This window comes from Numenius arquata, chromosome 4 (genome assembly GCF_964106895.1).
Source record: "Numenius arquata chromosome 4, bNumArq3.hap1.1, whole genome shotgun sequence".
Lineage (NCBI taxonomy): Eukaryota > Metazoa > Chordata > Aves > Charadriiformes > Scolopacidae > Numenius > Numenius arquata.
The window spans coordinates 62,387,113-62,408,197 of NC_133579.1; the positions used below are offsets into that span (position 1 = coordinate 62,387,113).

The following is a 21,085-nucleotide window of genomic DNA, read 5'->3' on the forward strand; positions in this document are numbered from 1 at the left end:
ACTTGAGGGAAACAATGGGTTCAGCTGCTTATTGCAAGGAGCAATTGTCAAGGGAGAGTTAAACTCAATTACTGTAACCATACTGAATAAAAAATACTGCCAAGAACAAAAATACGCCTGGGTAAAGACAGCCACTGAATAAAAAAATCGACATAAAGCGTATCAAATATTTATTTATCTGGGCAACAAAGGACTATGATACATTGACAGGCATGGAAACTACTGCCGGCACAACTCAATACAATACAACTATAACTGCTTCCAATATGGCCAGTGGAAATACAGGATACCAGGTGGTCCCGAATGTTTGAAGTTCTTTGGAAAAAAAAAAAAAAAAAGGAGAAAAAGAAAAACAAAAGAAAGGGAGAAAGAAGAAAAAAAAAAGGTGGGGGGAAGGAAAGAAAAGCTAAATCTTGTTTTAAAAGACAATATTAATTTATTGCTCTGATGGTGCTTTCGGGAGAAGGACAGTGGATGAAAATATCTTCTTTCATTTTCCACAACACATAAGGGTTGTAAAACCACTAACATGTTTAAAAACCTTGCCAGGGTCCAACATCACTTTATTTTATCTTCAATGAGAAACTAAATGTCATACTAATTATATATAAAAGTTCATGGTTTTTTATTTGTTCAGCTGCTTCATTGTCGCCTTTAACATGCTACAACAGGGCTAAAAATGATGAATCCCAGAGAAAAACCCCCAAAAAACCTCTGATATCTAAATAAGTACCATGAACCACATGATGAACTAAGAGGGGAAGATTTAAAACCCACTAAACAAGAGGTAAACGAGATCACCAGATAAATAAAAAAAGGCTTAAAACAGACTCACCATATTTACAATTCCCATTAAATTACACATAAATAAATATATACATACATGAACACTGATTCCCTTATATAATAACCGTGAATCGTGTTGCAATAGAAAGTTCAAGTTGGTCGCTTTACCTTGGACAGGAAAAAGTTCTACAACTGAAGATATGACATGGAACTGCTTGTGTTTTGTGTTCAAGTTTATTCACAATACTGATAAAATGTCATCAGTCCTTTTTGCCTCTTGTTTGTTTGCTGTTGCTGCTGCTGTTGTACTTTTTTCACTTTTTTTCGTTTTTAATATGGCTACAATCTTAACTGAAGTTTATGTAAGGGAAGGTGGTGATTCAGTCCGGTGAAGCTCATAGAATTTTTTAAGTATTATTTATTTCTTTTTGGTTTTTTTTTTATTTTTTATATATTTTTTAGAAAAAAAAAAAAAGTCCTTTTCTTTTTTTGTTTTGTTTTTGTGGATTTTTTTTTCCTCCTTTTGTTTTATTTAAAAAAAAGTTCACAAACTCAAGACAGAACTTTTTTTTTTCTTTGCTGGCTCCGTCCCCCTGTTCTGTTCTCTTAGGCTCCAAACTGGGGTAAAACGACGGCGGCAGTGGGGAGAGGGAAGTGGCGGGGGGGGGTGTGGAAATTAAGAGGGAGCAAATGGAAACGTGGATGCTGGGAAGGGGTGTGGGGAAAGGGGCAGAGCAGTCCTGCGGAGTCAGAGAACAGGATTGGCAGAAGGACGCTCATTCTGCTGCTGTAGCCTGGGGTGCTGGGTGCAGGGGAGAGGGAGGAGGGAGATGAATGGATCGATGGGGTATGAGGGGGAAGGGAGAGGAGCGTGTGTGTAGGGGAGGGAGGGAGGGGATCCTCACTTTCGGTGTTTCTCCTCTTTGTCGCCGCTTTTGGTGCTGTTGTCTGTGTGGCTGTTGGGATTGTTGCTGAGGTACATTTTGTCCATGGCCTTGAGCGCCTCGGTGAGATAGTTCTGCAGGGCGGTGACGGCAGCGCACACCGCCGGGCTCCCGAAGCCGTGCGAGATGAGGTTGAAGTGGGTCAGGCAGCTCTGGATGCCCGGCTCCAAAATGGGGTTGGGCCGCGAGTTCCCCAGGGGAGATCGGTCCTGAGCCAGCAGGTCGGTGAACTCTTTACAGATCTGTCTGTAGCACAAATGGAGCAGAGAGACAGAGGGAGGGAGGGAGGGAAGGGAGGGAAGGGAAGAGAGAGGGAGAGAAATGAACCATCACTGGCGGCGGCAAAGCCTGTGCGTGCTCCCTGCTAGCTTACACGAGCCCCTGGGTGAAGGGGGCTGCTGCCCACGAGTGCACACACACGGCTCTCTCGCCTCCCCCTCTCCTCTACACATCCTCCCCCCTAATTCTCACCCTTCCCCGGCACGCACAACCCTCTCCCCTTCACCTCGCCTGCACACACCACTGCGCACACGCATCGCCTCCCGGCCCCAGCCAACGCGGGGACAAATAACAGGCACACACAGACACCCGCTTCCCGCCGACCCCCATGGTGCAGCCACCCCCCCACCAAGACACATCCCTGCCCAGCTGGGTTTTGGAGCGGTCAGGTAGTTTGAAGTTCCCCAGAGCGTCGGAAGGGAGTAGATGGGGCGCGATATGCAAAGGCAGGTTCAGGGATTTATCCAGCTCTTGGAAGATCTTTTTTTTTGGAAATGGGGAGAGGCGCTGGCCTCTTCTTCCTTCACAAGGCTCAAACACGCCTGTGTGTCAGGAAGAAGGAGCGAGGGCAGAGAGGGGAATCGAGGCTTTAAATTAGGGTATTCTGAAACATTTATATATGTACACCTCTATCTCCAAATCCAAAGGGACCTTCCCACAAAGGGAAAGGCTGACGCTAACTGGGGTCTGGAAATTTCCTTCCAGGGAGGTGGGAAGAGAGGATACGAGGGCATGGAGCAGAAGTTATGTATGTTATATCATCCAGCCGCTGCCCAAATGGTCGGGGAAATAACACACCTTATAGCAAGAGAGCTCAGAGGCGTGTTGAAAGAGTTTGTATTCTAAAACCCGCATTAATGTCTCCCAGCCATAAAGCGGCTCCCATCTTCTCCCTGCGCCCTCTGGCACTGTGCCCTTTGGTGACACCTCCATTGGTAATTAAGGTCTACTAAACAACCCTTTTAATTTCCAGCAAACATATCAAAACAATCATTTTCTTTTCACGCACCACCTGGAAGTCTAGGCAGCCCCACCAATGATAAACTCTGCTAGCATTTTAACTGCGTACAGATTGTCATTTAAAATATATTTTTAATATCCCTATATTCACTAAGTAACAGAGCTGCTTAGGCAGAAAGAACCGCTGCAGATTTTAATGAACTGAAATCAGTTTAATGTGCCAGTTTTATTTTACTGTCAATAGGAAGCCTTCCCCTTCTACCTAAATTGACAAGCTAAGTGAAAAGGCCCAGAAAATGTTTTCCTCTGAAGAATTACTGCTTTTTCTTTAACTAAACATCCACCCACAATTATCACGACTCGCTTTCAAGGTAATCTGCACAAACTGACTTGATGGAAACCAAGCTGGGTTATAGAGTTCTCCGATAGCAGGAGGGCAAATGCACCCCCTTAGAATTTGCAAAACCAGCAGCCACTGGCGATATGGCAAACGCTCACAAATAAAAGCCCCAAACCCGGGTTTATCACCCTCCCCTCACTTCTGAGCAACATGCCAGAAAGGTAAATGTCTTACTTTGTAGCTAGAAGCATGTTTTTTCTTGTGACTTGCTCGTTTGGATCGGAATGTTGTCGGTTGAGAAATTCAGCTACTGCTTTGGCAGGAAATTCTGTCTCACAAACGTACCCAAAATCTCTAGCTAGATGTACTGCTTCTCCTGAAAAGGGAGGCACGGGTGGGGATGAGAGGGAAACACACAGCTCATCAGTACACATCGCACAGAGGCAAAAATCCATTAGGAAAAAAAGCACTACATTCTACTTGGGCTTTTCTTCTAAAAGGCTTGGACTTTTTTTTTTTCTCGCTTTGAAAAAGGCAGGGTAAGAAATGCTAATCACATCTTATCTTGCAGGAGTTTGCTTTGCTTCAGTTGAGGGCAATGCAAACGTGTATTTTCATGACAATTGTAACAAGTGAAATCTCCCATAAGAATTTTTTAAAGTTTACACTGACTAACAGATACTTTTAGACAGGCAGGCTCCATCCACCTACAAAGTGAGCTTAGATTTACATATCCATACCTATACACAGCCACTTACGTACATTCCATTCACAGCTATTTACTCTGGAAATGTTTGTTTGCCTCAGCCACCTCTCTATATTCTTTTGCAATGCATCAATGATTAATATTGATCATAATTACTCCTAGAGCTCTTCTAAATAAAATGCATTAAACAGCTAAGTGTTTAAAATTTAACTTGATCGCATATAATTATATGTTCACCCCCAAACGATTAACCATGAGAATTTTAAGGTCATTCCACCGAGTCTGTCTGTTTTGTTGATTTTCAAATCTTTGGTTTTAATTTCCTGAACCAGTTGGTTTTTACTGCAGGGCTTCCTGCCATTAGCTCTAGCTCCGGAAGAACGCATGCGCCAATTAGAGCTTCAAAGCCTCAGTCCAGTGAGCTTGTTTCCATAAAATGGAGCGGATCATAAACAATAACAGTACTCTAGAAACTGCCTCATCGCTACAGGACTCAAAAGCTCCAGCAATGTTTATACTATCATCCCCCCCCCAAAAAAATTAGCCACCGTGCTAAGTCATCTGGAGATTGGGCCTCTGGTTTTGTTTGTTTGTTTTTTAAAAAAATCATTCTTTTAAAGCCATTGTATGTGAAAGCCAAACAGAACAATAGATTACCATAAAACCTTCTCCATATTCATTAACATTGCAAATAATGTTAAGCATCTACCAAATCTAGACTTTTTACAAGTTTTCCCCTTGTGCTTTTTTACTACAGCCCGTGGATGCACTTGCAGAGCCTTTTCAAAAACATGAAGACACAGACATTTTCACAGTGTAAATATACTGCGGCCGCTAATCCTGATGTTTAAAAAAAAAAAAAATGACAGCTGGCATTGTGCAGCACTTCTTTCCCCGTCCCTTTGAACATGAAACATTTCTCACAGAATGCAAAGTGACAACAAAACAAAGCAACAAATTCCCTCCTACACAACCAAACTCAAGCTAAACCTGCGCAGCCCGGGCTGAGCTTAGAAGCGCTTTGCGGACTGAACTGGTCTAAAACGTTGTCGAACCCAGGAGCGAGGGGATGGGAGGGAGATCTATTTGCTGGCCTTGGGCTTGCTTTGTGCCGGTTGGTCTGACACAGCAACCGCTTCGAAAAGTGAGTGACTGCAAACTCTTTGACTTTCCCATCTCCCAGTTCTGACAGTGTAGGACATCTTAGGGCGTTAAAAGTAAGTTGCAACTTTTCTGGCCAGAGCAAAGTAGAGGAGAACGCTATAGCCAAGGAAACATATGTTCTGAAAATGAGAACCAAAAGGGGGGGGGGGGGGGGCGGTGGTGCAACTTTGAGGCTTTCAGGACACCATTAATTCATGGCTGAGGTCAAGGATTCCCAAATTAATTCAGGAAGTAATGGTCACGCATTTCTCAAATGCAGATGTCAGAAAACTTAAATGATTTACTGTTATGTGGCTACGGGCTGGGAGGGAGAACAAACTTAAAGTAGCTGCAGTTTCTGACATTTAAAATTGCTTGGCTGTCCACCTGTGGCAGAAGGACGGCAGTGAAGCGTTAAAGGCTCTGCTCCCTGTAACTTCCAACTCAACACTCGGGGGTCACTTCCAGGGCTGAGCCCACAGCTCCTGTTGGCAGGGATCCTCCCTGTGCTGCTCCCACTGAGACCCACTTACTCTGGGGAGAGATTACTCACTTGAACGAGGGAGAAAGATGGGGCCCTGAAAACGTTTAGTTCAGAGCCTTAAAAGCAAATAAAAACAGTGGAATGCAATGCTGAGTCTGCAGGACTCACCAAATCCACTTCGGGTTAAAACAAAAGGCAAAGGCACACAATTAGAATTTTTTTTCAAGGCATAAGAAATAACGCACTTCCAATTTCCAACAAGCTACACCAACTCAAGGGGAAAAAAAAAAAAAAAACCCACACCAAAAAAAACCCTCAACATCAAGTTTTCTCCCATTAGGCAAAAGCAACAGGCACATTATCCAAAGGCTTTTTGAGTCACTTACCCTCCACCAGCGACGTGAGCAAGGTAACGTTAGCAGCTTTACGCCTCCCGGCCGGCAGGTTTAATCCTATTTTGTCCAGTTTCTCCCTCAGAGATCTCCCTCCGTTTTTAGACTTTGCCCTGCTCCGCACAAAAAAAAAAAAGCACTGAGACACGGGGCTGGCGGGGGGACACATGCTCCCAACCACAGAGCGCCTTGACACATCACCTTCCTGTGGAGGGGAGTAAAGGGTTTGGGATACACACACACACACACACACACACATGTTTGTGGGGGCTGAAGAGCGAGTGTTACCGAGTCTCAGACACAGGGACAGGGATGGGGCTTTGGGTGGCTCCATGTCTAGGGAGCAGGGGCTCTCACTCAGATCTGGATCAGCCCCCAAGCTGGCAGGGAGAGTTCAGGCCATGTTGTGGCCAGGGCTGGACTGGATCCCTGAGGTGCCACCTGAGGTCCCAAGGTGCCAGGGACCTGGGGAGGGGATCTCCTCCCTGCAGCCCCCAGGTGTTATGGGGGAGACAGATTTGTAAGGCGGGCAGCCCCCATCAGCCCCACACTGATCCCTGCCTGGCCTGTGGCTTTTCAGCAGAGCCAGGCCGAGGAGGTGGGAGCAGGTTTAATTAATCCTGGATCCTATTCCCTGCCTGGGCACTGCCTAATTGCCTGGGTGAGACCCCCGGCGTGGCAGGGTGGGCACCCACCAGTAACCCCCCCACTCCCAGTGAGTGTGTGGAGTACGGGGGGGTTCATCGCCATGACGGGACGATCTGACACGGGTGGGAGGACACAGACACACCGACGGGCGGCGCTGGGACCGCGGGGGGGGGGGGGCCACACAAGGCTGCACGTTGCCATGGTTACAGCGCAGCGCCCCCCTTCCCCTCCCTCCCCCCCCCCCGCGGCCGCCTAGCAGCGCGGACCGCCCCCTAGCGGCGGCCGCCCCAGCGCCTCCCCCCCCCCCCCCAACTCCAGGCCTTCCTCATCCTCATCCTCCTCCCTCCATCCCGCCCGGCACGGCGGCGGCGGGCGTTATCCGCCGCCGCCATCACCCCGCCTTCCCCCCCGCCCCTCTCACTCACCTCCGCAGCACTCCGCCCAGCAGGGAGGCGTTGAGGCACTCGGGCGGCGAGAGGCGCCGCTGCACTTCCGCCACCGTGACCTTGTACTTGGAGGTGGAGCTGAGCAGCGAGAGGCGGCCCGGCACCGAGCAGAAGACCTCGTTGGGGTTCACCACCCCGCCGAAGAGCGCGTCCTTGTTGATGGGGATGGAGGAGACGGCGTTGTTGTTAGACTTGGAGAGGGACACGGGGCCTGCAGGGAGGGAGGAGCAGGGAGGTGAGGGTGAGGAGGAGCGGGCGGGGAGACGGGGAAGGATGGTGGGGGTCCGCCATCACCCTCGCCGGGCATCCGAGCCGCTCGCTGCGGCCAGCCCCGGCCCCGCACCGCCTGCAGAGGGGGACCGGGGTCGGGCGAGGGCAGGGCGGCCAGCGAGGACACCCCCCGCTCGCCGGGGGGAGTAGGGAGAGAGCGGGGCAACCCTCCACCCGCAGCAAAGAGATTTACACACAGTCCGCGCCCCCCAGCCCAGAGCGCACACACGCCGTCGGGGGAAGCTTGATGGCGGTTTGTTAAAAAGGACGTCATCACCGGCCGTGTGAAGACGTCACGGGCAAGGCCGGCCCGCAGCGGGCACGGCGGAGGGCAGGCAGCGCCCCGGGGAGCGACACAACCAGCGCTGAGGTGGCCGCTCGGTGCCCGTCCCCCCGTCCGTCCCGTCCCACCCCGCCAGCGCACAACTTTTGGCGTGGGAAAAAGCCGTAACGCGGCGAGCAGCCGCCACACGTGTGCCCCCGGCGGCGGGAGCCAGCGCCCGGGCATCCCGTTACCCCCCGCTCCCCCAAAATAAAGCCCGGTCCCTCCCGGCGGTGGCTGGCGGGGAGGAGCCGGGCCGGGTCACCGTTCGGCTTGCGGTGCCCGCCGGCCTCTGGTTCCCGGGCCGGGCCCCGCCGCCCCGGCATGCGGTCGCCTTCCCCGTCTCCTCCACCCTACCCCACGGCCCGACCGAGCGGGGGGCTCTCTGCGTTTTGGATAGATGGCTTGTGACATTAATAGCTCTGGGAAGGCTAATAGATACAACAGGAGTTAAACGAACTCTTGAGATTACTAATAAAAGAGCCAATTATCATGTCGACTTGGAAAGAGCATCTCTTAAGATTTATCCCTTGCACATCTAATTTGACGTGACAAAGGCTTCGCAGACGGGGGGGGGGGGAAATGAAACTTTGAGCTGGCTGGCTGTGCAGCCATTAGGGTTAGAGAAGAGAGCGGCTCTGTTCAGCACCTGGCTTCGGTGGCGGCCGGGGTACCCAAATTCCCGGCGGCTGGAGAGCCGTGGCACCCCTCAGCGCACGCAGCAGCCCGCTATGCCTTCAGCCCCCCCCCCCCAGTTTTAACTCCAGCAGCAGCTCCCTACACAGGATCCAAACGCAAACCGACCGCTTTACACTGACAACTTCCTTTGCAAACTGCCCTGGTGCCAGCTTTCCCGATCCTTCAGCCGCCCGAAGAAAGACGGGGAAAGAAAACCCACTGAAAACGCCCCATAAATATTTTGCATGATTTGGGGACCAGCAGTTCTGTTCCCAGTGAAACAAGCGCACAAAGCCAACGAAACCCAAAACCGCCCCGACGGACAGACATCAGTTGGCAGAAACTCGCCCCCTTGTTCTCCAACAACCCGTCTCATCACCGCCGCGATTTAAATAAGAAAACCCCGAAGAAGGAGGGACAACGTTTGCTCTTTCACATCCCAGTTTACCGACAACGATTAAACCCCGCCGCTCAGCCGGATCCACGGGGCAGATCGTGAAACCGAATTGCTCGCTAATGCACTCAAATACCGGCTCGGATTTTCTAGATCATCTGCTAACATTTTTCCTCGTTAACGACAACAATAATTAAAATACCCGGCAAACGCGGCCATTTAAGAGGGCGGATTTCGAGCCGCATCGCCCGTTTTCTTTCCCTGCCTCCAACCTTTTGGCCAACAGTACGTGCCAGAGGAAGGAGCCCGGGGCCGGGGGACCGGGGCGGGGAGGGGGGATGGAGGGGAGAGGGGGGGCTGGGGGAAGGCCGGGTAAGTCCTCCCTGCAAGTAGTCCCCAGCTTGTGACGACATGTTTGGTATGCGCAAGGAAACGGCTTACCTTTCTTAATTACAGTTTGATCTGGGATGTTAATACCGGGGTCTTCTACGTGCTGCAACAAAAGGAACAGGCAGGGATGTAAATGCACAACCACAACAAAAGGCAGGGGGGGCTGGGGCGGAATGGGGTGCAGGAGAAGTTGTGTCCCCCACCACCTTGAGCATGATGCAGGGAGGGAAACAACACATCCTTCGGCGGGAGACGGGATTGGGGGGGTGCGGGGGGTGGGGGGAGGATTTCCTTTATCGGGAGGAATGCTGCATCCCTCCCTGCTCTTCCCCCGTTCCCCAAGGAATGGAAAAAAATAAAATAAACCTCCCCCCAACCCCCCGGGTCTTGCCCGGCCGAGCCCAAAACCCAAGTGGCCTCCAGCTTCTGCGGGCTCCCTCTGAACCCCCCTCGCCTTCCCTCCTCCCCGGGAAGCGACCCCGGCCCGGCCCGGCCCTTCCCCGCTCCCACGCCCGCGGGAGGGAAAGCACAAAGGAGCGGGGACCGGTGCAGTGTCGGGGGGACCCCACGCGGTCCCACGCACCCCCGGGCTCCCCCCCCACTATTGTCCCCTCGCAGGTTCCGCGGTCGCGGCTACAGCTGGGGTTCGCGCGGCGGAGTCACGACGTGATTAGAAAGTCAAATGAAATCATGTTTTCTAATTCCAAAAACTGACAGGCAATATAATGTCTGGCTGTGTTTACAAATTAACACCAGTGCTGCTGAGATAGAAGATTTCGCAATCGTTACAAAACCCAGGCATTACCATTTAAAAAACTATTACTTCCTTCTCTAGTCTTTGTCCAACAATAATACTGATTCTAACATTTTCCATTCTGTCTTGGATTTATGCTCCTGTTAATTGTGCCTGATCTCAATGATTCCGGGTGGATGGTACTAAGTTGCTTTATTACAGGTTTTATTATACTCAATGCTCTCATTTGTAACTTGCCTAAAGTGCTTCTGGATTTAAGTATAATTAAATTGAGAAATGTTCAGAAATGACTACTGCTGCAGTTCTTGTGTTTTAACTATATGGGGAAATATGATCCCTTTATGCATGCACCCTAAACCCATAAAGTAAATGTAGTGTGGCATAATACTTTTATTTGTGTTATTTCTACATATATTCCATACAGGGAGGACTGTTAAGTTTAAAATCCCACAGAGATATTTATGATTAAATAATTTTCACCGTCTACTTGATTTTCTTAAATATTTAGCAGTCTTTTTTATTAAAGGTTAACTGTTGCAGCAACGGAAAAATTCAAAACCGACCCTTTCCTGACCCATATTTCTGTAAAGGATTTTTTTTAAAAAAACTAGATAAGATAGTCCTAAAAAAGATACATCTTTTTATTTATATGCTTTTCTTCATGCAGCCTGCTGATTCAGTTTTACAGAGAGAAAAAAAAAAATTGGCTGGGCTGGTTTAAGGATTTAAACCAGATGGCATTTGGTTTTCACGAAGTACAGCAATGCTATTAATTCATAGATCCCTGAAAGGCAAATCAAATGATTTGTACTTAAAATATCTGCAGAGGAGGCTTCCCGGATGAGCCCACTGCCACGGAGCACCATTGAGGAGAGGGAGAATTCAAAAGAACATTTTAGGTCATGTTCTTCCTACAGCAATCAGGGGCTTGCAGTCAACAAATTAAGTTTATTCTTACTATTGCCTCCATGTTATTTTATTTCAAGTTTAAAGAATCGACCTGCTTTTAACGGATCCAAATTGGTTACTAAATCCTCCACTTTGGGAAACGTATGCGTTTATTGCAAAACTGCTAAACATAACCAGCAATTTTCTGTGGCTAATTTAGCCAGATGAGGACTGTAATAAATTCACTATTTTCCCCGAGTATAATTTACAAAAGATTTCAAAATGACCCCCAAAAATAGGTAAGTTCATCTGAACATTATCCTTGCAACACGAAACTGTACTCATTAAACTGTCAGCGAATATATTGTTGTAATATTTGATCCTGTAATTTGGGATGGCATTTCAGCAAAAATCACATCCAGATACCACAGTTCCCTCCTCCTCTTTCCTCCTGCAAGTCGAGCAGCTTCAGTCCCTCAGCACAAGCTCTGTGGGCTTTAATAAATTTATTGGCATGTTCTAATTCCATTTTTGGGGAGAAACCCAGAAAGATGAACTTTGATCACAGCCTATTGCATCGCATAAGGCCAGTTTCCTAACCGAACAATAGCCCTGGCTTGCTTTGTAAATAGCCCATGCGCTAATGTCATGCTTAATTAGAAATCATTTTTTTTTAATCTGTATTTATCGATAACAGAATTAGGTCCCCCAAATAACGCATCCTCCAATAGGCTCCCAACATTTAATTTAATATGGGGTGTAGCAGGTCTGGCTCGAATTTGATAACCTATAGCTAATGATTTATGAGGTCATCCCTTTGCACCGCTGCTAAAAGAAGAAGGCAGCGTTTTAATATACCTCTTCTCTGATTTGTCAATTAATTCCTTTAGAAAAGAGGATCTGCCCCTATCCTCTTACAACTTCGGGTTTCGTTATCCCATATGCTAATTCTGTGATCACGGGAAAACCAATTTTTCCTTCTTAGGCCACTTTCACCCACTTTTTCTTTTATTTTTTTGTTCCTTCCCCCTTTACGTTTGCCTGGGAGGACATTTAATGAGATCTCGCATTTCAGACTCGTGTTTTTCCCAAGGCAGCGAGAAATCCCCAAATGCACGGCCCTGTGGTGATATTATATATTCTTCCAATCGTAACAGCTTATTGTCATTGAGAAGGAAAGATATTGTTAACGATGACAGTAATTTGATTTATTTATATTTTAGCGGGAGCGTTAGCGGGGAGGCGTCGCGCAGGGACGAGCTTCGAGAACCTATTGTTCTAGGTGGGGGCTTCGCCTTTCCCTGGAGAGGAGGGGTGTCTTTTCTTCCCTCCCCCCCCCCTTTTTTTTTTTTTTTTCGAATGGGAGGAAGTGTGTGTCCCCCTTCCTCCTCCCGAAGTTCGGCTCCCGCAGGGATGGGGACGGGGAGGGGGGAGAAGGGCGAGCGGGCCCCAGGGGGAGCCCCATTGCTTACCGGCACGTCCTCGATGGCGTGTGGGATGGAGTGGAGGGGCAAGTCGGCCAGCCCCGAGCCTAGCCCGTGGGGGGCGTGCAGCAGGTCGTCGTGCCGCCGGTAGTCCCTGCGTGGGTCCAGCCCCGAGAGCTGGTGGGGCAAACCCCGGTGCGTGTGGAGCAGCCCCGTCTCCTGGCTCTGCCTCTGTCCCGGCCATCCTGGGTGCTGGGGCTGCGGCTGGGCATGGAGGGGATTGAGGCTGTAGGGGTCGTTGACGTGGGAGTAGGGGTCCTGAGATTGGGGGTAGATGGGCTGGTAAGGGGGAGGGAAATAGGGGGGCTGGAAGTCGGCGTTGGGGGTGTGGGAGAGCGGCGGGGCGCTGGTGTAGGGAGACTGACCCACGGTCCCCAACTGGGGTAGCCGGGCTGTCCCGTTGCTGGTACTGTCGTGGCGCTCCTGAGGTGGGGGGGGGGGGGGGAGGAAGAGCAGGGGGAGCGACGGGGGGAGGGGAGAGGGGGAAGAAGAGGGGGAGGGGGAAGGACGGGGGAGAAAAGAAAAACAAAGATAAAAATCAAACTGTTTCTCCTCAAAATCGTCCTGAGAATTTCACCTATCGGGCAACGATGGGCAATTCGTCCGCTCCGAGGCGGAGAAAAGCAGATCTGGGGGTTTCTCTGCCTCTGATTTCCCTTCGCACACAATTAAGAGGCAGCCTCGCTTTGTAAATAATAATAATAACGGCAAGAACGATAACAGCAATAATAGCAATAATTATAACACGATTGTTTATAATAATTAATAAAACATTGCGGCGATACAGCGTGGATTCCCAACAGATCGCGCCCCGGCATTTCAGGAGCAGGTATTTCCCGCAAATGAAAAGATTAATTCATAAGCGGGCATTATTAAAATAATAATTGCACCACGACCCAAAAATCCTCCCCCTGGCCCTGGACAGAGCCGAGACAAATACCGTCGCTGGGATTACCGATAACGCATCCCGAGAAAACCCTGGAAAATCCGAGCCCACTGCCATTTTGTTACCAGAAGACGCCGAAAGAGGCTCTAAACAAACCGGTCGTTCCCCCCGTGAGTTTTACGAAGGTTTCGGGGGGAAGGCGCTGCCGCGGTTCCCCACCTACGGGGAGAGCCTCCCCGGTGCCCGGCCGAGCTCGCCAGCGGGCGATTTGGGAGCGGGGCGGGGGGGGGGGGGGGCCGGCAGGGCAAGCGGAGGAATGCGCCGGGCGGGAGGGGGGAGCATCGCCCCGAGCCCCGCCGCACCGACGGGGCCAGCGGCAACCGAAATGCGCCCCGGCGTTTCGGCAGGGCTGTGCCGGCTGCCGCAGCCGGGCAGAGGAGCCCACAGGTATGTCCGTGGAAAAAAGGCATGGCCTCCTCGGAGGAGGAGGAGGAAGAGGAGGATTCAAGGGAAAGAGCCATGATCCCGAAAAAAGGGAAACGAGAAAGCTGAAAATATCCCGTTTGCAGGTGGCAAGGTGAAGAAACCGAAGCGGTCGGGTCCAAGCAAAGCCTTTTGCCGTTCGCTCGAAGCAAACCAAAAAAAAAAAAAAAAATTTAAAAAAGGAGGGGGGTGTGAAAAAAACAGAAAGAAAGAAGGAGAGGGGGGAAAAAATGCAAACCACCGAATTTATAAAAATGAAAGAAAGGAAAAAAAGCCCTCTCCGGAAAGCTGGATGCGAAACCCCGACCGCCACCGCCGACAACAATAGCAACACCCAGCGCACACCAAACCCCCTCCGAGAGAAACGTGAAGCAACTCACCATAGCCGAAAAACTGTGTACTAACATCTGCGAAGAGTCGGGGGTTACAAGTCAAGGTAGAAAAAAAAAAAAAAAAAAAAGGCAGAGGAAAGGGACCGGCGGAGCCGCAGCCCCCGGCGGAGCCCCGCGGGTGCGGGCGGTGCGCGGGCGCGGAGGGAGCGCGGCCGGACCCGGCGCTAGGCGCGGGCGGCGGGACCAGGGCGCCGGGGCTGCTCCTGCACCGCGGGCGCGCCACGATAATCCATCAGAACTTGCACCGATCTCTGCTGCCCTTCATCGGGTGTTGCCAAGGCGAGCTCTCTATCCTGGCGTGATGTGAGGAGTCAAAGTTGGTTGCTTTTTTTGTTTTTCTTTTTTTTTTTTTTTGTTTTGCGCTTTTTTTTTGCCTTTTTTGTTTTGTTTTGTTTTTAGCGTGTGTGTGTCAATCCTTTTTTTTTTTTTTCCTCTGTCTCTTTCTTTTTCTCCTTTGACTTAGCTGCTGCTTCACTTGAGCTCCTAATAACAGATCTGCTGCCTTCCTGGAGACTCCTAATAGCAGATATTCATGACTATTAATATTACACGAATACTTAATAAGGGAAGAATGGCTGGAAATCGAGCGTGAAGCGAGAAGGCAACTCAAGGCAGAGCCTGTTCTAAATGACGTCCATTGAATGAAGAATCAGTGTATCTAATCAGAGATGGGGGAGAGGGAGAGGGAGAGAGAGACAAAAAGGGAGAGAGAGGGAGCGGGAGAGAGAGAGGGGGGACATGCTGCTGCGTCTGACGAATCACAGGAAAGGGGCAACATTTTAAAAGGTTGCAGGGCATGCAAAAGTGAAAGAGAAAGAGATCCGGAGAGAGGGAGAGGGTGGGAGCCAGGAGGGGGGTGCGGGCGGGGGGGTGGTGGTGGTGGGAGAGACGGGCAGAAGGAGAGAGGGGAGGGGGCGCGGGATCCCCCCTTCCTCCCCTTCCCTTTGCTTCTCCTCCCTCCCTCCCTCCCCCCCACCCACCCCCCTTGCCGCCGCCTCCCCCTGCCCCCAGCCCCGCGGTCCTTCGCGGGCGCACCTCGGGCTGCGGCTGCTGCGCGTAGCCGGCCTCAAAGCCCAGGGAGAAGAGCGGCTGCTGGCTGCCCGCTTGGCTCTTGCTGCCCTCGGCCGCCCCGCCGCCTTTCCGCGGGGTGGGCTCCGCGGGGCCGCCCGCCGCCGCCGCCGCCCCGTCCATGCCTCGACGGCGCCCCGCCAAGGGGCTCCCCTGGCCGCTGCCCCCGCGGCGGCCGCCCCGCGCCGCCGAGCCGGCTCCTCGCCTCCGTGCCCCGCGTCCCGGAAACCGGCTGGGAAAGTTTTTTTTTTTTTTTTTTTTTTTTGGGTGTCTCCCCTTCTGGGTGTCAGCCCTCCTCCTCCTCCTCTTCCTCCTCCTCCGGTTCGAACCCAGCGCCGAGGCCGGCGGGCGCCCGGGGCGGGGGGGCTGGGGAGCCCAAGGAGCATCCGCCGGGCTCCCCGCGGCCCCCCTCTCGGAGGATCCGGGAAAAGGCAGGGGGGAAAAGGCAGGAGGCGGCGAGACGGGGAGGGAAGGAGGGCGGGAGGGACGCGGTGGGGAGAGGGAGTCGGGGGAAAAAAAAAAAAAAAAAAAAAAAAAAAGAGGCAAGGCGAGCGCTTCTCCCGGCCCAGACAAGCCGGGGCTCCGGCGCAACCCGTCGGACTGGCTGTGCAACTCCCAAACAACTCCCTCAAGCAGGCACCGCTCCTCCGCCGCTGCCCCGCCGCAGCCTCCGCGCCGCCGGCGCCCGGCTCCACGCTACGCCCGCCCGCTCCCGGCCCTCCGCCGCCCCGGGCGCGGAGAGCAGCTTGCCGGGCTTTTATTCCGCTTTTCTTTCTTTCTTTTTCTCTCCCCCCACTCTTTTAGAGGCAGGTATCCCCGTCAGGGTACAGCCACCCTCTTTTCCATCATCTCGCTCCCGAGGAAAAACGGGGGGAGCCAGCCGCACGCACGCACACGCCCGCACGGAAGCCGGCGGGCTCCGCCGGAGCGGCCGCTGCTCCCTGGCCGTGTTTGGTAGCACCTCGGTGCAAAGTCCCATTAGCGCAAGGCAACAAAAGCCGTTTGCGATGAAATCCACACGCTCAGCACGTGTGCGCGCTTGAACACCGATCCTGGGGAGGAAGGAGGGGGAGAGACACGCTTTCCTCCCGAAATCCAGCTTCCCGAAATCCAGCTGAGGAATATATGCTATTTTCTTCCGTCTTAAAAAAAAAAAAAAAATTTACAAAAAGCACCCCTGACACCTCATTCTTAGAAATCAAACATCCTCCAGCGAGTAGCTCTTAGAGCTCAGCTCCCGCCCCGGGAGACAGCTTTACCCCAAACTCCTCGATCCAGGACTAAACCACCAAATCGTTTAGTCGGCGGCGAGTCCGGCGAGTCCTCGGTCCCATTTCTAAGCTACAGCATCGCCCAAAGCAGCGGCAGGGTCGGATGGGAGCGCGGCCCCCCCCCCCCCCCCCTTCGCCCCACACATGCATGTCGGCAAGGCTCCGCCGAGGCTGGGGGGACCTTCCCGCGTGGGTCACCACCAAATCACTGCATTCATTTGCAAAGTGGAGTCCTTTATTGCGCGGTTTAAACGCACAGCGCAGGCAACTTTTGCGAAACGGGTGACAATAGTATTCGTTGGTTTGGGACTAAGCATGGGTCCTGGGCACCGCTCTTCTTTTTCCTCTGCTTCTCCTTTTTTGTCAGATTAAAAAGACAATCGCCTCTTTCTAAAAGTAGGGATGCACACGCAGACACAGAGATGCGCGCACACAATCTGCGCTGAACGGCTCCAAAACCAAATTAGGTGGCTTGTAATTTTTTTTTTTTCCCAGGCTGTTAAAATATTATTGCTGAAAGCCGTGAAAGCGTGGCCCTGAAAATTAGGAGGCTGGGGGAACACCACTCCCAAAGCCGTGATTTCGGCTGAGCAGCTGACCCCTGCAAATTTGTGCGGCTCGGTATAATCAACTCGCAGCTACATCGAAAAGGCTGAATTTAAGCGTCGGTCCTGAGCCAATTTATTGGGATGCCTCGGGTACCTGGCGTGTAAGAATAGTTCCCTTCCCTTTGTCTCTTTGCCCTTTCATTCATTCATTCATCCGTCCATTCATTCAGCCATCCATCCATATGGATGAGTGTAGCATCCTACAAAGCCTTATCTAAGGAGGATCTACCTATAGACCAAGCTGCTGCTGGATCCTGTTTGCCTTTCCTCATACACTTCCGACAAAGCCGGGTTTCCACAAGCCCCGAAGTTCCTGGGGAAGGACCCCAGCCCCTCTCCAGCTGCAGGACCGCAAGGAAGCCTGGCGAAGGAGCAGAAGTTTTCCTAAACGAAATTGAGAGACGGAGGGATGCTCGCAGTTGCGGGGCCGGGGAGCTCTGCCCCGGCCGGGGGAAGCGCTTACCTCACATTCCTCATACTTGATATTATCCGTCAGTTTCCAAAGCATTTTCATGGATTGGCGTGAGAGAGAGGATTGGGTTCTCCCTGCCTTTCCCTACGGTGGCGGTGCCGGGGCGGCGTGGGGAGCGCGGCTGGCGGAGGCTCTGCAGCGCTCCCGTCCGCGCTCGGAGATCTCCCTCTAATGGTGGAAACTTTTCCCTTTTCCCAGCTCTTCACCCACAGCCTAATCGCCTCATTAGCATATCAACAACAGCCCAATTGCTCGCCAGCACAACAACCTGCAGCGATGGACACAGGTAGAAAGGACCCACGAGCACACACACACACAAAAATAATTAAAAAAAAAAAAAAAAAAATCGGCTTTCTCTAACCCGCCGAGCCCCGGCGCGGGGCGGGGGGGGACACACGGACAGCGGGGCCCTGCCTGCCTGTCGCCGCTCCCCCCGCGCCTCTGCCTGCCAGCGGGGAGGAAAGTGGCCAGCGAAATCAAAAAGGCGACCGTCCCTTCATCTGCAGAATGTTTGGGGCTAGCCATGATACCATCCCCTCCTCCCCCCCCCCCGTTTTTTGTTTTTTTTTCTTTCCACGGGGTTTAAAGATACCAAAGCGAGCAGAAACGAGACTCGGGTCTTGCTCTAACGAAGGTTATTGTCTGCGGAGGCTTCTGTTGCGCTCTGGTTTTGATTTGATCTTTTTGGTGGATATTTGAAAAGCTTCTTTCTTTTGCAAGCTGTTTTGTTCCTCTCGGATCTGTTGGCTATTGGTCTTCCAAAAAAAAAAAAAAAAAAAAAAAAAAAAAAAAACCACCCCCAAAAAACCAAACAAACCCAACATAACCTCCCGGATAGAAGTGGGCGAGTGGTAATGTGAATGCAGCAGGAGCCAAAAAGTCTTTTGCAAGCACTTGAGCGAAGGGACAAAACAATGACCATAATAAAACTTTGGTACTTTCTTAGGTGGAGCGCTTCGTTTGCTTAACAATGCGCCGCTAAACGAGCGCTCGGGCCCCCCCCCTCCTCGGGGGTTGCTTTTCCACCCTTTCCTTTCATTTCCCCGGGTGCCCAGCCTTGATCCATCCGTGAAAGACTTCGTTTTCTCCCGTTTTCTTCTTTTTTCCTCTCGCTGATCCCGCGCCGCTCCTAACGGCGAGGCATCCTCCTCTCCTCGGGGCCGGCGTGTCGGGCCTGGCGCGGCTCCCCACGCGTCCCCCGGGGCTGGGCATCCCGGCGCGGGGTGGGGGGCGAGCACCTGACTGTCCTACCGCTCCCCGAAACTTCCCTCCCGAAACTTCCCTCTGCCAACAGCAAAACCTGCCCTGTCGGCCTGGGAGACCCTCCCGGGGCCACCCCCCGCCGCCGGGGAAAAATATACTGCCTCCAGGACCAAACGGCCCCCTCCACTCCGCGGGGGGAAGCCGCCGTGGGCCCCCCGAGGGGCCCGGCACACGCGTCCCCACGCCGGGAAGGGCTACAAAGCCTCCAGGCTCTCGGGCCTGCTCCTCCACACACATACATATATTTACATCCCCAAAATGGATTATTCCCCCCCACCACCCTCCTTTCCTCTTCACCCCTCCTCCGCCCCCCCGATGCTCTTTTTCACCAGCGCTTTTGTCTGCAAGTGGCAGGAGAGTAAATTGTTGTTTTTACTCCCATTGAGGTTCAAATGGAGCTGGCAGATTAAGCCTAGTTAATGCCCCCGGGGGCGGGGGGGGGGGAATGAGATGAGAAAAAGAGGAGGGGAGGCGGGTAACGAAGGGGCCCGTCGCCCCTCAGCGCCGTCCTGGCGGAGCCGGGCCGGCCGGGAAGCCTCCCGGCCGCGGCCGCACGGGACTCCCGTGGGCCAAAGGCGAGGCCCCGGGGCAAAGGGCCCAGCTCGGCCGGCGTGCGGGGGTAGAAGAGGAGGGGGAGGCTTTCCCTCAAGAGACCCCCCCCACCGAGGGCAGCGGGAGGCGGCTGCTGCCCGCCCCGCAGCGGGTCCGCCCGACCCGGCCCCTCCGGCCCGGCCTGGCCCCGGCGGGGACGGGGAGGAGGGACGGCAGCTCCAGGGAGCGGGAGCAAGGAAGGCCGGGGGTGTAAGGAAAAGTCGGGAATAGATTTCAAGGCAGATAGTCCGTAAGTGAGATTACATAAGAGTTGACTTCAGTGGAAAAAAATGAAATATATATATAAAGTTCTTAAATCCTCTTTTGATCGCTTCTCCGCACTGACCTGATAAAAAGACGCCACTTCTGACTATAAACACAATAAAAATAATTTTAAAAGATATTTTTGTTTACTGCATTTTCTTTCTTTTTTTTTTTTTTTTTTTTTTGCAGCCGACTTACTGCTACCCTAAAAAAAAAAAAAAATTAAATAAGGCAGCCCGGAGAAAGACTTAGTCGCGAGATTTTGAAAAGTTGGGAGCAGAAAAAGAAGCCAGGCTCCCATCTTGAACTGGACTGTCCTGCGGGGGGGAGCAAAAAAAAAAAAAAAGACCGTTTTCGGTACTAAAAGCCCGGGGGTTTGAACTGGACGGACGGTTCTTCTTCCCTTTTATCAACCGGGAAACACCGGGATCCGGCCTGCTGCAGGGATTTCCAAGTGTCTCTCGCCTCGGGACCCGCCGTAACCCCACACGTGTCGGCTCGCCCGTGGTGCGGGCAGATACCCCGGGTCCGCGGGGCTGGGCGAGGCGTTTCCCCCGCCTGGCCGCTTTCGCTAGTGGGTACTGCTTTTCCCTCCAGTTTATCTCCACCGGAGCGCCTTTCACGGGCGCTCCGGGCGCGTCTGCCGCTGCGTGGGACCCGGCAGCGTTATTTTTCCACGGGACGGGCTCGGGTGCCAGCTCACAGCGAGATTTCAGCCTCCCCGCGGCCCGTTCCCGAAGCTCGGCGGGCCCCGCGGGCACTGCCCCCGCGTGGGGTCCCGGCGCGCGTCGTGGGCAGCCCCCAGGGCTCCCCCGGCGGGACGGCCGCCGCCAGCCCCGAGCAGAGGGACGGCGGGAGGGCACACGCCGCCCTTCGCCGCCCCACGCTGGCGGGCAGCTCAGCCCCCGGGCTGGGACACCCCCGGCGGCGGCAGCGGGGCAGCTCTCGCCCCTCCCGGCCCTGGCCCGCCGCTCTCTACCTGTTGCGGCCGGGGGCAGCTGCCAGCGCGGGGAGCCAGCAAAATCGCCACCGCTTTTGCCCCCGCTCCCTCCCGGCCCGTCACCTTTCCCGCTCCAGCCTTACCTCCCATCCCAAAATAACAATACCCCCCGCTCCGCTCCCCTCCCCGCACAGGGCAGGGGGGGTCGCCTTACCTGCCAGTCCCCCATTTTAGCAAGGATAGACATCCTGGCTGCGGGCTCCGGATCCCCAGGTGCCTGCCGGTCATGGACTGGGCGGGCGAGCCAGCCGCCCGGGATGCCTGTGGGTAAATCCTCCCCTTACCTGCGCCGGGACTCTCTCACCTGGCCATAAAGAGCTGGGTGCTCCCTGCCTGCGCCTGCGCGCTGCTTCCGCGCTGCCTGCGCGCTGTCCCCCACCACCCCGCTCCCACGGCGACCGGCCCGCCGAGGACCCCGCCACCTCCCCCCCGGGCATGCCGCAGCCGCCGGGCAGCTGCCCCCTTCGCTGCTCCCCCAG

General features: G+C 53.2%; 1 protein-coding gene across 3 annotated transcripts; it reads right to left on the reverse strand.

The window, feature by feature from the left end:
- Positions 1 to 1,687: 1,687 nt before the first annotated feature.
- On the reverse strand, positions 1,688 to 20,793 carry TFAP2A (transcription factor AP-2 alpha). 3 transcript variants are annotated; one of them, XM_074146247.1, is made up of 8 exons: positions 17,480 to 17,524; positions 14,058 to 14,084; positions 12,297 to 12,731; positions 9,234 to 9,285; positions 7,108 to 7,339; positions 6,029 to 6,147; positions 3,544 to 3,685; positions 1,688 to 1,976 (listed from the first exon to the last, which is right to left on the reverse strand). In XM_074146247.1, exons 1-8 carry the CDS (start codon positions 17,522 to 17,524, stop codon positions 1,688 to 1,690), a joined length of 1,341 nt encoding a protein of 446 aa, XP_074002348.1. The 3 variants fall into 3 exon arrangements, with proteins under 3 accessions (XP_074002348.1, XP_074002350.1, XP_074002349.1); XM_074146249.1 differs by lacking the exons at positions 14,058 to 14,084; positions 17,480 to 17,524 and adding an exon at positions 20,761 to 20,793; XM_074146248.1 differs by lacking the exon at positions 14,058 to 14,084 and having other exon boundaries at positions 17,480 to 17,530.
- Positions 20,794 to 21,085: the final 292 nt, after the last annotated feature.

Bases quoted from the DNA above. Each gene is read 5' to 3' on its own strand.
- TFAP2A (XM_074146247.1), bottom strand. From the start codon at position 17,524: ATGCTTTGGAAACTGACGGATAATATCAAGTATGAGGAATGTGAG. The intron at 9,286-12,296 runs GTAAGCAATGGG...CTTTTGTTGCAG, and splicing joins ACGCCATCGAGGACGTGCCG to CACGTAGAAGACCCCGGTAT. The intron at 1,977-3,543 runs GTAAGACATTTA...TTTGTGCTACAG, and splicing joins AACATGCTTCTAGCTACAAA to ACAGATCTGTAAAGAGTTCA.